Raw genomic sequence first — 14,920 nt, 5'->3', positions numbered from 1 at the left:
AGCATTTCGGGCCCCACCCCCAAACTGTGGGTCCCCCATCTCCATCATGACAAGCTCCCCACCTGATCTGCGTGCACACGGAAGTGTGAAAAGCACATAGCTCCTTAACTGAGTCATCAACAGGCCCACCTGGTTTTCCATCTTGTTCTGCATTCTGTGGCTGTGTGGCCTGGGACAGGTTATTTCATCCAAGCTTCTCTTTCTCTTCTGTAAAGTGGAAAGTATCACACCTACCTCCCAGGATCGCCCTGAGGATAAATGTGATTAGGAAAAGTGCTGAGCTTGGTATGTGGTACCAGATTAGGGCTCCTTCAAGTTGTGAAGGTTTCTCATTGGGAAAGTGTTAGATGTCCTGACAGGTGATCAATCTGTTTGATTAGAAGGATGAATAATCACTCTCATCAGAGAACAACTGCAAATCCTTTTACAATGAGGAATCTTTCCTGAATCCTCCCCAGATGAAGTGCTGAGAAAGAAAAGAAGAAACCGGAACCTTCTAGTACCTGCTAATGCATTTATCATGAAGAGGTCCAGCCACTTGTACTCAAGTGAAAATGTGTAGGTGCACATTTGAGGATCCGTGATTCCATTCCTGGATATAAACCTGAGGAAATCCCACTCAGGGTCACTACAACACTGCTTGCAATAGCACCATCCTGGGGCTAGGATGGGGTTGGTTACAAATGACAGAAATCCTCCAAAAGCAGGGATTTTTTTTTTTTTTTTTGTCTTGCCACATGGCTTGCAGGATCTTAGTTTCCCAACCAGGGATCAAACCCAGGTTCCAGGAGTGAAAGTGCAGAGTCCTAACCACTGGATTGCCAGAGAATTCCCATCCAATAGCAGTGATTTAAATAAGACAGGACGTTCCCCTTCCTGCCAAATCCAGAGGTCAGTGGTGCGGGGCTAGTAAGATGCCGTATCGAAGTTGAGACCCAGGTGCCTCCTCTCCTTGTCCTGCCCTGCGTGGCTTCCTTCCCCAGGGTCACCGGGTGTCCACAGGGATGCTCCACCTCCAGTCAGCAGCTTGAAAAAAGCCAAAGAGAAGGGCACATGCTGCCCACTTAGGACTGATCCTGGAAGTCAAACCCCATTCCCATATTGGCATTTGGCCACACTAGGCCACAATGGAGGCTGGCAGGCACTGTCTTCACCCTGAACACTCTGTGCTCTGCTAAAAACCGGGGGGTTCTGAAGAACAGATGTGAGGGGACAACTGATGGTCTCAGCCACGGGATTCATGGGGGGCGGTGGGTCACATGGTGGGGGCAGAGACAGAAATCCTCAAATATACACAAGTTTAATATATTCCCGTTTATTCTGTTGATACTGAACATATCATTTTAATGTATTCAGACTTATTAATGGACATATCATATCTGAAAAAATGAGCTACACCATATCATGGATTATTTAAATATTAAAATTTTTCTTTCTATATTTCCCACATTATAAGTTCAAACGAATGCTACATTCCAACAACAATTAAAAAAACTTTTTAAAGAGAGTGATGTGCTTTTGCCAAAATCATACCACGTATCAGTGGAAAATTCATGGCTTTATTAGTAGACGGCGCTGAGAAAACTGGCTCATTATACAGTGAAACCAAAACTTGGATCTCACAGACAAAGGTGAATTTTAAATAGTTTAATATTCAACATTTCAGCCTGGCATCAAGCAATGAAAACAAATATTTGACCACGCAGGGCAGATGCTAGCCAGTACACATACCAGCATGTACTGGCTGGACTTCAGCCCAATATTTAGTGGCCTAGATGTGAAAGAAAAGCTAATAAAACTAATAGAAGAAACTGCAAAATATTGTTAACTATTTTTAAATAAGAAATAAAAAAGCCACAAATGATATAACAAAATAGCTAATTCACCTACATTAAAATTAAGAATGTCTGTTCAGTGAAGGACACCCCTGGTTATACAAACACAAGCGCCATCTTCAGAGTTTTTGCAACTTCCCAGGAATATACGAGGAACTTTTGAGAGTAAACAAAAAAAAAGGTGCGAAGCCCCCATGAGAAAAGGAACAAAGATAAATTAGCAATTCACAGAAAGGGGCACCAGAAAGGCTGACAGGAAAATGAAATTCCTCAAATTACTGGTGACTAGATGAATGTATGTTAAAACACGTCACCACTTTCTAACCAAGGGACTGGCAAAAGTTAGAAAGTTGGGCAGTGATAAATGCTGGTGGGGATGAGCAGAAATAGGAAGCTTTAAGCGGGAGAGTCAAAGATCATTCTAAAAAAACAATAGAGAAATTAATCTGTCTGATGCATAATCCCATCCTGGGTAACTCTGCTGGAGAACTGTCCATAAAGTACGGAAGGAGACATAGGAAAAGATGTTCACCGTGGCCGTGCATATGGGCCAAGGAGTTGCAGGCAACCCAGGTGTCTACCACTTAGCAAATGTCTAAAAACAATGCACTTAACACCCACCATAGAATATCTTAGAGCAGCTCAAAGAAATAAAGCTGATGTAGCTTAAGCAACCCATGTTGAGTGAGAGAAGCAACAGGACAAGATCGACAGCATTATACTACATGTGGGCAAAGTAGACGCACACATTCAGCACAGGATGTTCAAGGAAACATTCATATTCAAAGACATGGAATCAACACATTCGAATGGATGCTTACAGGGGAGGATGACGTGAAGGGAAAAAGCCATAAAACCAAAGAAGCCTTGTGTGGACTGTGATCCTGAGATCAAAACCAAAAGGTTCAAGGTGCTCAATTATGCTTTAAACAACATGTGTGCATCGGGAAGGTGGCTCAAAAGGGTCCTAGGGTGTGGAAGACACCCAAGCCTGAGAATCTACTGTACTCTTCAAAATAATAACCCACTGTTTGCCTCTGGTGAAGCTAATGCATTTGTGAGGTTGATCATTTAGTTTCCGGCCGGGCAGAGGAACCACACCCTTGTATGTGCCTCAAGTCAACTTCACCTCCATCCCCCGATGACCTTGAGGCCACGGCTGGTCCCAGATGTGGCAGAATTCCGAGGCCTGGAGTCCCCTACCCAACCCTTACTAATTTCAACTCACTCTTTCAGTATGAGAAGTTTCATATACGAGACATTTCAGTGAGTGATGGTGGACGGGTGAAGGTGAGGGATACCTTTCTCCATGTCCCAAAGGGTGGTAAAATTCAGCACACCCTGTGGATGGAGCCACAGTCCACCTAAGGCAGCAAAGACCATCACACAATTAAACCAGCAGCAGCAGCTAACGGCTTGAAACTGGGGTCAAAGGAGAGGGAGTCAAAGATCACTTCTGGATTTTGCTTCAGCTTGAAGACGAGTTCTAACTCAGCTGCAGCTAGCAAGCCCTTACGGGCCAAAAGGGGGCAGCACATTCTCCTCAAGTCCAGGCTGGGCCTCCAAACAGGGAGGGGTTTCAGCCCCAGACCTCGATGAGGTCCCCAGATTCCATTCCCAGGTCAGCCGGCAGCTCCTTGCCTGAAAGCTTCGTCCCATCAAAAAAGAAGGAGAGCTTGTGGCCAGAGAGTCCCATAGCCTCCTCGTAGCGGGACATGAGGGTCTTGAGAGGAGAATCCTGGGTGGAGAAGAAAAAAACACAGACGTGAGAATCTGAAAAGAGAGACTGCGGAGAAGTTGTAGGGACAGAGAGCTTGGGACAGGGAGGACAAGGGAACATGTCAAGTTGCAGCCCACAGAAGGGGACACAAGTGGACAAAGAAGCCAGCAGCTAGCTGGTTCCTTTCTCTAGGGAGCTGGGCCATGGAGCCCAGGGCTGAGATGTTGGCTCTGGATCGGATACATTCTCCAGAGCCGGTCTCCTTATGTAACATGGAGGCGTGAAGCACAAGGAGGAAGCCAGCCAGGCTCTGGAGTGACCATAACCCAAGGTGGGGGCCAGGTGCTTTAAACTACATGTGTAACCTTAGCCAAGTGCTATGGGTTTGAGATTCTCTTGGACAGCAAGAAGGTCAATCCTAAAGGAAATCAACCCTGAATATTCATTAGAAGGATTGATGCTGAAGCTCTAATACTTTGGCCACCTGAAGAGAAGAGCCAACTCACTGGAAAAGACCCTGATGCTGGGAAAGATTCAGGGCAGGAGGAGAAGGGGGCAACAGAGGATGAGATGGTTGGATGGCATCACCGACTCAATGGACATGGGTTTGAGCAAACTCCGGGAGATAGTGAAGGTCAGGAAAGCCTGGTGTGCTGCAGTCCATGGGGTCCCAAAGACTGGGACACAACTTAGTGACTGAACGACAGTGGATTGACTGTGTCCCCCGAAAAACATACCATGTGGTCCTAACCCTTAAGAAATGTGTATGTGACCTCATTTGGAAGATATGATCAAGGTAAGATGAGGCTGGGACTTCCCTGTGGTCCAGCTGCTAAGACTCCACGCTCCCACCGCAGGGGGCCCAGGTTCAATCCCTGGTCAGGGAACTGGATGCTACACGTTGCAACTAAAGATCCTGCATGCTGCAACAACTGAGACCCAGTGCAGCTCAATAAATACACATTAAAAAAACTTTTTTTAATCCTCTTAAAAAAAAAAATGAGGTCATGGTTTGGTGTGCACTAAGGCAACAGGACTAGTGTTCTTGTAAGAAGGGAAAACAGACACACACAGAGATACACAGGGAGAACGTCCTATGACAAAAGAGGCGGGATGCAGCTGCAAGCCAAGGACTGCTGGCCACCAGCAGAAGGTAGGAGGGAGCAAGGACCCAGAGTCTCCGAGGGAGCAAGAACCTGCTGACAGCTTGATTTCAAACCTGTGGCCTCCAGAACTGGGAGAGAACGCATTTCTATTGTTTGAAGCCACCTAGTTTGTAGTAGTTTGTTATAGCAGCTCTCAGAAACAAATAAAGCAAGTTATTCCACCTCTACAGATGTTGGTTTCCGTATCTGTTAAATGAGGGTGCTTTCTCATACAAGATTGCTGTGAATTTCAATATCCTGAATGTGAAGTAATTAGCCTTAGCACAGGGACTGTCACTTCTGTTGTACTTTTGATTGGTCTTACTGGTCACTATTCAAGGGTGATTTCCACTTTAACCAGGAGTTAGGAGACCAGAGCCAGCTTCCCAGAAGAAGGGGAAGGGAACCTGAACACTGAACTTTATAAACTCTCTAGGATCAATCGCAGAGGGCAGGGACTCCAACAGGGCAAGGGGCATGGCCAGCCGGCTCCCCCACTCACGGGAGGAAGCGAGACTTCCAGCGTCTGGTGCTTCTCTTTGCCCTGGACTCGAAGTCGGAGCAGTGGCGATGTCTCTGCGGCCTCCGGAGAACTTGCTAGAACCACACAGTCTGTGGCAGGCAGGATAGGGAAGCCAGGCCTAAGTGAGGGTTGGAAGCTGGGCCCCCTCTGGGCCTCTCCCACAACCCCTCCCTGTGGCAAAAGCCTCCTCAGGCCTCCTTCCCCTCACCAATGATGTCAGCCACGCCGAGCTTTAGGGTCCTGGGGGTGGCGGTAGGGGACAGCTCTGTCTCTCCCAACAGCAAGAGGATCCTGCTTGGGGACACCCCAAGGTGGGCGGCCATGTGGTCCACCACACTCTTAAGGGGCTCCGACTAGGAGGGGGCAGAAAGTAAAGGAGGCACTCCCGCCTTGACTTGGTTCCCCACCCCCACCCCCACCCCCAATTTCTGGCCTTAACCGCTCGCTGAATTCCTCAGCAGTGAGTTCCATCATATTTACCTGGAAAGGCACAAAATAAAACCATGTCAATAAGAGGTTCAGGCAAGTGACACAGACACGAAGCAGCCATGAGTTAAGAGGGAAAAAAAGGGAGTTGGTGGGGGTTGTGGCCAACCAGAACCGGATATGCCCCATCTAAGCCCGGGCAGCTGTTCCGCAGCTCTGGCTAATTGGTACCAGGTGGGAATATGGGCCAGGTACTGCATCTTCCTATTTGAGAGAAGCCAGAAATCTGGACCTCAGTCCCCAGTCACCCATTGCAAAGGTTGGCAATGAACTATTTAATTTTAAAATCACCATACAGCTCGAAAGAAGATGCATGGGACTTCCCTGGTGGGCCAGTGGTTAAGATTCCCCGCTCCCAATGCAGAGAGCACAGGTTCAGTCCCTGGTTGGGGAACTAAGATCTCGCATGGACAGAAAAAAAAAGAAGATGCACTGTTGACAAGGTCAGGGGCTGCTAGCTGGCAAGTTCTGGCTTAGCTGCTTGTCTGATGCACGGTTGCTACTCAATAAGTAGTCATTTCTGTTCTTTTGGAATGAGGGTCATCCCTATAATAGTAGTCTTCACCAGGAAGCTGGGGGAGCTTGGAAGGAGACCAAGTGACCCCCGGGTGTCCGAGGCAGTCAGAATAAGCACAGGAGGGAAGTACAGGGTTCAAGGGAAGGAAGGAGGGAGGGATGCCCCCTGGGGAGGGCCTACCAAGCCAAGTTTCTTAGGATGTTTTTTTAGTGGAGCCTTGAAGAATGGGGGGAAGCTTGCCAGATAGAGAGGGCAGAGGGAGGAAAAGATCTGGACACAAAGGGAATAGCGAGTGCAAAGGTGCAGAGGGCTGAAAGCGCGCTGGGCAGCTTCAGACAGCAAGATGCGCAAAGGAAGACACTCGTCTCTCCACAGGCAGCTCCTGGGACCCTGCTCCCAGACCCTTCAGGCATTTACCATTCTGATGGGCAACCTGACCAGGTCAGCTCGGCACCGGATTTTGAGTGGCAGAAGTCGAGGGTACTCTGGGAGAGTGGGCCCCTCCACTAGGACCACCTCATCCTCTTGGCTCAAGTGGGCTTGGCCCTGGGATTGCTTGGGACTCAGGCAGGAACGGAGATCTTGGAGACGCTTGTTCACCTCCCTGGGGTGCAGAAAGGACTGTGCGTCAGTCAGAGTGGGCCCACTCCCAACTGCCCCTTCTTCCATCTAGCCCAGAGCAGAGCACAGCCCCCTACCCCCGCCCTTGGTACCTTAGCTTCCGGAGTGCCTGAGTATGCTTTCTGCTTTTGGTCCGTGGCAGAGGCGAGGGCAAAGGCGAGGTGTCCTGAGCCCTGCAGACAGAAGAGAGGGACAGAAATAAGATGAGACCCCAGCCCCACCCACACCTCTCCTTCCAAGGGGCCCCTGGGCACCAGAGGGGGACCGGGGGATCAAGTGGGAGCACTTCTGGTGACATCCATCTTACTGGAAGACTGGGGTGGGAAGGGGGTGAGGGTGGGGAAGGCAGGGAAAACCTGAGTCACGATTTTTATACTTATATGGCCCAAATATGAGGCAGAATGCCTCACTTTTAAGATAAGTTGGTTTCCAGGTGAATATCTGATAAAATCCAAATGACACCAAACACTGCATGCTAAGGGTTAACTCTTCATTTACCCTAAAATTCTAACCCAAGTATCACTATTATCTCCATTTTACAGAAGAGGAAACTGAAGCACAAAGAGGATGGCCAGGGAGTCCCTGGTGGCCCAGTGGTTAAAAATCTGCCTTCTAATACAGGGGACGCAAGTTCAATCCCTTGTTGGGGAACTACGATCCCACATGCAACTAGGCCCTTATGCCACAACTAGAGAAGCGTGTACACTGCAACGAAGACCCCTTGCAGCCAAAACAGAGAGAGAGGATGGCCCAAAGACAGGGTCTGAAGCACAGGGCAGTCTCCAGAGCCACACCCTTCAGCTCCACATCACTACCTTCTTAGACACAAAATGGAGCCCCTCCACTTCCTGGCCAGTCTAGAGAATCTGCTGTCATCCTCCAGTGGGACTCAGTGCTTCTCCCAAGAATTTCATTCCTCATCCAAGCCTCAGGCTGCCTTCTGGGAAACTTCTTACCCTTCCAGGAGCCACCCAAGGGTCCTGCCTGCCTCAGCCCACCCTTCCGATTCCCGTTCTGCTCCTGTGGCCCCAGTGCTCTTGCCTCACTCACAGTAACATCTTTTTCTTCTCTTCTCCATCCCTACTCCTCAGCTTCTTCTTCCAGGGGGAACTGGGACATGGAAAATCCACTGTATGAGGACTGCTTGCATCTTCCACATCTGCCTCTGGGGACAGGGGAGGAGGAAGTGGAAAGGGTTAGCCAAGAGAAGGCAGTGGGAGACCAAGGAGAGACAAGGCAGGGGCTTCAGAAGGTTCTGAAAAAGGAGATTAGGGGACCCCGGACACACATGACCACTGGGGAAGGGTTTGGGGGCACGAATCAAGAGAAAAGCCTAGAGAGCTTCCCCAGCAACACTGCAGTGGTGCAGTTAAGACTCTGCCTTCCAATGCAGGGACATGGGTTTGACCCCTGGTCAGGGAACTAAGATCCCACATGTGTGTGGCCAAAAAAAAAGGAAGGGGGAGCCTTAGAGAGAGGCATGAACTGGAGTCTGACAGATGAGATTAGGAAAGTGTCCACACCTCGCACTAGTGCATGACAGGGGCAAGAGTGGACTCACGGAAAGTGGCTCACCCCAACTAACGCACGCTCTTCTCATTGTGATCACCTGCACCTCACAAATCAAAAACACTGAGCACACAACCCAGAAACATGTATGTACTTAATACACGTTACTATGGGCTTCCCTGGTGGCTCAGACGGTAAAGCGTCTGCCTGCAATGCGGGAGACCCGAGTTGGATTCCTGGGTCGGGAAGATCTCCTGGAGAAGGAAATGGCAATCCACTCCAGCACTCTTGCCTGGAAAATCCCATGGACGGAGGAGCCTGACAGGCTACAGTTCATCGGGTTGCAAAGAGTTGGACACGACTGAGCAACTTCACTTTCACTTTCACTTACTATACATGTACAAACCATTATATATGTTATGAACCATACATTAAAACAAATGCTATCAAAGGATGATTTTTTCTCCCCCTATTTCTCTTGTTTTCTGCCCCTACTCAATTTGGTGGGCACAAAGACGTGTCTGGGGTGGGGGCTGGGAGGGTCTTTGGTAAAGAGATTAAGTACAGGCCCTCTAAGTCCAGGCTTCTCAAATGTCATTCATGTGAGTGTCATTGTTTTATTTTGCCATATCTCCGTATTACGTGATATGTTTCTTTAAATCACTCATCTTCACTTAAATGTCTTAGAAAAGGAAACCAGGTATTATTCTAGACCATAGAAGCTCTTTTCCGTTTGCCTGCCACCAGATCATTAACCATCGTTATTTATTTTTATAAATAAATACTGTGAATACAAAACAATGATAAATCCTAGATCAGTGGTTCTCAACCAGAGGCAGTTTGGCCTCCCGGAGCACATGTGGCCGTGTCTGGAGACAATTTTGGCTGTCGCAGCAAAGGGAGGAAGGAGTTGCGGGGGATGACGACGTCTGCTGGGTGGAGGACAGGCTGCTGCTCCACACCCTACAGGGCACAGGACAGCCCCACACAAAGAAGGATCCAGTCCAAATGCAGTAGCACCAAGGGTAAGAAACTCTGTCCTAGGAGCTGCCATTGGCCTGAGACTCTGCATTTCTAACAAGCTCCTGGGAGATACCCAACACTCCTGGGCCCACATTTTTTTTTTAAAGATTGTTCTTATATGGACCATTTTTAAAGTCTTTACTGAATCTGATACAATATTGCTTCTGTTTTACCCTTTCGTTTTTCCGTGTAGGGCATACGGGATTTTAGCTCCCAGATCAGGGATTCAACCTGCACCCCCAGCATTGGAAGGTGAAATCCCGAGCACTGGACCACCAGGGAAGTCCCTGGGCCCTGCATTTTGAGTGGCAAGGACAGAGGTGCCTTGGTACTTCTCTGTTCCAGGTACCATATATGTAAACCATATATGCAGCCCAAGGTGGGAGGGGAAACATTTTATTAATACATATTTTCTTTAACTGGGCTTCCCTGGTGGTGGCTCAGCTGGTAAAGAATTCACCTACAATGCAGGAGACCTGGGTTCGATCCCTGGGTTGGGAAGATCCCTGGAAAAGGGAACAGCTACCAACTCTAATATTCCGGCCTGGAGAATTCCATGGACTGTATAGTGGCAAAGAGTGGGGTGGCATGGGGTGGCAAAGAATTGGACACAACTGAGCGACTTTCACATACATATACAGTTCCAAGTACCATATATGTAAACCATATATGTAGCCCAAGGGAGGAGGGCTTTCTATTAATATATATTCTCTTTGATTAATTTCCACCAGAATCCTTTGACACAGGTCCATTATTTATCCCCATTTGGCTGATGAGGAAATTGAAGCCTTAAAAGATTAACTTGCACAAGGTCACACAGCTACTAAGGGGGAGAGCTGGTTCCTAAATCAGCTCTTCATCACCCTGCCATACTCCCTCATGGCACAAAAGTCTTAGTCCAAGGTCTGCATTTTCTCACTGGATCTCTTCCCTAGTAGACCTGATTTCTATTCACTGCCCTTGAGCAGTTTGCAAAAAATCACGTCACTGCAGGAGGACAAAGGCTGGGCAGCCCTGATAAGATTCAGAGAACACCCTGCTGGCTCAGAGTGTTCCCAAGAAACTTGCTACAGATGTAAAAAGATGTTACAAATTCTCAACACTTCTCCCTTCCACTGCTCCCAAGGTTATACAATCAGAGTCTCTGGGGATAACACCTGGAAACCTGTATATGAGAGACTTCCCTGGTGGTCCAGCGGCTAAGACTCTGGTGCTTTCACTGCTGAGGGTCCAGGTTCAATTCCTGCTCAGGAAACTAAGATCCCACAAGCCACGCAATGTGGCCAAAAAAATTTTAGCACATTGTGATGCTTATTAGAGCTAGGGGAAGGTGTCTGGACACCTTCTGAGTCTTCTGGTTAACAAGCCAGCTCCTTTCAGGACTGGAGGTTTTTCTGGCTAGGATGCAGAAGTCGCCTCTCTCATGTCCTCCTCTTGAGCCTCAGGAAACAACTAACTGCAGGAATGTAAACTCCAGAAAGTCTTCTCAGAGAGGCCAGCGGTGGACACCTCTCCCTAGAAGCCCTCCTTACCTTCCTCAGCCTCTGGGGGACATAATTTCAAGAGGGACACGTTATCTGGGATAAGATGGAGGCTGCTTTTCACCTGCAAAGAAAAAGTAGATCAGTACCAAATGCTCCCTCCACTTACAGAGAAAACTCGGGTCAATTCTCTCACGTCCAGCCTCCTCCAGCTCCCAAGTCCACCCCGAGGATGTAGATATTACCACTCTCCCAGAGGAACTCAGGAGCTCAGCTTCGCCAGGATCCAAAATTGGAGTACTCTACCGTATGATATTACTTGTATGTGGAATCTAAACTATGACATAAATGAACCCATCTAGGAAGCAGAACTTAGAGAACAGACTTGTGGTTGCCAAGCAGGGAGGTGGGGGAAGTTGGGGGTGGGGTGGGAGATGGACTGGGAGTTTGGAGTTAGTAGATGCATATTACATATAGAATGGACGGACAAGGCCCTACTGTATAGCACAGTGTCAACGTCCTAGGGTAAACCATAATGGAAAAGAATATATACATATATATATACACATAACCTCAGATATGCAGATGACACCACTCTTATGGCAGAAAATGAAGAACTAAAGAGCCTCTTGATTAAAGTGAAAGAGGAGAGTGAAAAAGTTGGCTTAAAGCTCAACATTCAGAAAACGAAGATCATGGCATCTGGTCCCATCACTTAATGGGAAATAGATGGGTAAACAGAGGCAGACTTTATTTTGGGGGGCTTCAAAATCACTGCAGATGGTGACTGCAACCATGAAATTAAAAGACGCTTACTCCTTGGAAGGAAAGTTATGACCAACCTAGACAGGATATTAAAAAACAGAGACATTACTTTGCCAACAAAGGTCCATCTAGTCAAGGCTATGGTTTTTCCAGTAGTCATGTATGGCTGTGAGATTTGGACTATAAAGAAAGCTGATGCCGAAGAATTGATGCTTTTGAATCATGGGGCTGGAGAAGACTCTTGAGAGTCCCTTGGACTGCAAGGAGATCCAACCAGTCCATCCTAAAGGAAATCAGTCCTGAATATTCATTAGAAGGACTGAAGCTGAAGCTGAAGTTCCAATACTTTGGCCACCTGATGCAAAGAGCTGACTCATTTGAAAAGACCCTGATGCTGGGAAAGATTGAAGGTGGGAGGAGGAGAAGGGGATGACAGAAGATGAGACGGTTGGATGGCATCACCGACTCAATGGACATGAGTTTGAGTAAACTCCAGGAGTTGGTGATGGACAGGGAGGCCTGGTGTGCTGTTCTCCATGGGGTCGCAAAGAGTCAGACACGACTGAGCGACTGAACTGAACTGAACATATATGTGAGTCACTTTGCCACATTCACTTTGTCAATTTCTGTACAGCAGAAATTAATCCAACATTGTACATCAACTACACTTCAATTTAAAAAATACAGGAGTACTCTGATGAGGAGCACCCTTTTCCTAATGCACTCTAAGGATGCAAGTTTCATTCCTCTTTCTTAGGAAGGAGCTAGCCATCCTGCTGTCTTAGGATCCTTGGCAATTTCAGGCCCCTCGCTCACCATACCATGTGGGGACCCCAGTCCTCTCTGAATTTCCATGGACCCCCGTCCCCATCTTCCTGAATCTTTAGCCTCGAGAAACCCAACATGCCCCAAATCCCAGCCCTAGGTCCTCCAGCTCTTCCCTTAACCATCAGGGATCCCAACCCCTTAGGCTCCCTATACGCCCCCCCGCCCCCCGCGACACTCCAGCTCCTGGGAATCCCAAACTCCAAGCACACTCCAAACCCCTTCAGCCTCCCCAATTTGCATCTTTCTGCCTCCAAGTCCCCTAGGCCCTGCTTCCATTTCGTCTCCCAAGACCAACCCTAGAACTCTACCTCAGCACTCCTAAACCCAGTCCCTCCGCGCTAACCCTCCCGGGAACCCGGCTGCACCTTCTCGGAGTACACTGGAACCGCCAGTGCCTCCCCAGGATCAAGCAGCAGCCGCCGCCGCCGCCTGACCAAGACCCGAGGGGCTCCACCCGGCTCTGCGTCCGCCCCTTCGCTGTCACTGTCTCTGTCGTCCCGGGACGCGGCCGGCATGGGGGATTCAGGGAGTGGGACCTCGGCCGCGGCGTCGCGCGCAGTTGCGACCTCCAAGACATCCTCATCGCTGTCGCTGACCAAGTCCACGAGCACCGAGTCCAAGGTGCGTCGAGCTGGGGATCGCTGGGCGCCAGGACATCGGCTCCGGCCGCCCTGGGATCCCCGAGCCCTTCGGCCGCCGCCGCCGCCTCTGGGACGGCCCGGTCTCCTCAGCGGCTCCGCCATGGCACACACCGGGTCTCTACAGTCGCCGGCTTCTGGTCAACTCGCCCGGCCCCCTCCAGCGGATTCCGCCCTTCATTGGGCGAACCGCCTGCCAGTCAACACCTCTCTCCGCCCACGCCCTCTGGCTCCACCTCTCCGCCTTTTCATTGGTCGCTGCATCCGCCCATCACGCATTCACCACTGAAACCAAGGCGCCAAATATTCCAATCAACCTCGGCACAATCGTCGTAGGTTTCGATTCGGTCCGGCTCACCCATTGGCCTGACCGGCCTTCTACAAGGCCCGCCCACTTAATGGAGTCTTTTTCCTGGCTGGTGGAGGAGTGAGGCATCCTGGGAATTATAGTCCGCAAACCCTCAGGCTGGTGCAGAGGAAATCGGGCTGACAATAGCTTTTAGACACCGCGGATCTCATGGGTGTCCGCTTTCTCCTTTCCCCCAACTGCCGGGTGGGCTCAGTAATTACACTACACGCCGAACCTCGCATACGCTCCTCCTCATGTACAGAATCCACGCAACACATACCCGGAGCCACACTTCAACACCATACAACTCTCCGAATTCCCTCCTACAGCGTTCCTCACACAGGACGTCCCGACAGACACTACACGGGCCATATCAACACAACATGCACTCTTGCAACACTGTCCCTCGATATACACCTAAGAACACCCGCCTCGCAAAAAACCTGGAAGGGCAAACACAAATGAAAAATAAGAGGTTTAATTCTCCCTGTTGAAAATAAGGATCATGACTTCTTCACTCTTTCAGAATTTCTTTCTTGCAACTTTTCAAAATTTGTAAATCTGTGTGTGTGTGTGTGTTTTAATTGAAGTAGAGTTGATTTAAAACATTGTGTTAGTTTTTGGTGTACAACACGGTGATTCAGTTTTGTGTTTGTTTTTTTTTTTAAGGTTAGCTTTTTTTACATCAACATTTTATTTTATTTATTTATTTTTGGTTGGACTGGGTCTTCCTTGCTTTGTGCGGGCTTTCTTTAGTTGCAGTGCGGGGAGGCGGGGAGCTGGCGGCTACTCTTCATTTGTGGTGCCCAGACTTCTCACTGGGATGACTTCTCTTGTAGAGCACAGACTCTAGGCATGGGTTTCATGGGATCAGTATTTGTGGTGCACAGGCTTAATTGTTCCGTGGCATGTGGAATCCTCCCAGACCAGGAATCAAACTCATGTCCCCTGCTAACGCAGGCAGACTCATCCACTGTGCCACGAGGGAAGTCCTTGATTCAGTTTTATATATATTTTCTTTTTCAAATTCTTTTCCATTATACTTTATTACAAGATAGTGATTGTAGTCCTCTGTGCTATACAATAGGACTTTGTTGTTTATTTATTTTATATATAGTAATTGTTTCTGCTAATCCCAAACTCCTAATTGATCCCAACCCACCCCACACCCTTTCCCCTTTGGTAACCATGAACTTGTTTTTTCTTCTGTGAGTCTGTTTCTGTTCTGTAAATAAGTTCTGGAGCCATCTTTTTGAAAGCCAAGTGTCAGGGGAAATAGCTCCAGCTCCAACGAGAGACTAACAGCCTAACTTGTAGAAGCTCTCCTGCAATATACAAAACCACCTACCCTCTGAAAGATGCTAGAAGCTTGTTTCACCCTTGGATAAAAGCCAATCGCCATGAGAAAGGGTGATCTACTACGTATGTCTTAAAGGTGAAGTCAAGTCCCCTTCTTGAGGTCTAGTCATTGGAAACAGGA

General features: G+C 48.6%; 1 protein-coding gene across 1 annotated transcript; it reads right to left on the bottom strand.

Annotated features, from left to right (window-relative positions):
- Positions 1-1,357: 1,357 nt before the first annotated feature.
- Positions 1,358-13,196, bottom strand: NFATC2IP (nuclear factor of activated T cells 2 interacting protein). Its single transcript, XM_052660077.1, has 8 exons — positions 12,819-13,196; positions 10,912-10,984; positions 7,898-8,012; positions 6,940-7,020; positions 6,644-6,830; positions 5,432-5,576; positions 5,203-5,312; positions 1,358-3,573 (listed from the first exon to the last, which is right to left on the bottom strand). Exons 1-8 carry the CDS (start codon positions 13,194-13,196, stop codon positions 3,415-3,417), a joined length of 1,248 nt encoding a protein of 415 aa, XP_052516037.1. The 3' UTR covers positions 1,358-3,414.
- Positions 13,197-14,920: the final 1,724 nt, after the last annotated feature.

This window comes from Budorcas taxicolor, chromosome 2, assembly GCF_023091745.1.
Source record: "Budorcas taxicolor isolate Tak-1 chromosome 2, Takin1.1, whole genome shotgun sequence".
Classification (NCBI taxonomy): domain Eukaryota; kingdom Metazoa; phylum Chordata; class Mammalia; order Artiodactyla; family Bovidae; genus Budorcas; species Budorcas taxicolor.
The sequence above is the reverse complement of the archived record's forward strand: the minus strand, read 5'-3'. Positions and strand labels throughout refer to the sequence as shown.

Excerpts from the sequence above, each read along its gene's own strand:
- NFATC2IP (XM_052660077.1), bottom strand. The coding sequence starts at position 13,196 with ATGGCGGAGCCGCTGAGGAGACCGGGCCGTCCCAGAGGCGGCGGCGGC. Across the intron at positions 10,985-12,818 it reads TTCCAGTGTACTCCGAGAAG|GTGAAAAGCAGCCTCCATCT; the intron begins GTGCAGCCGGGT and ends TTTTCTTTGCAG. Across the intron at positions 8,013-10,911 it reads TCCCCCAGAGGCTGAGGAAG|AGGCAGATGTGGAAGATGCA; the intron begins GTAAGGAGGGCT and ends CCCTGTCCCCAG.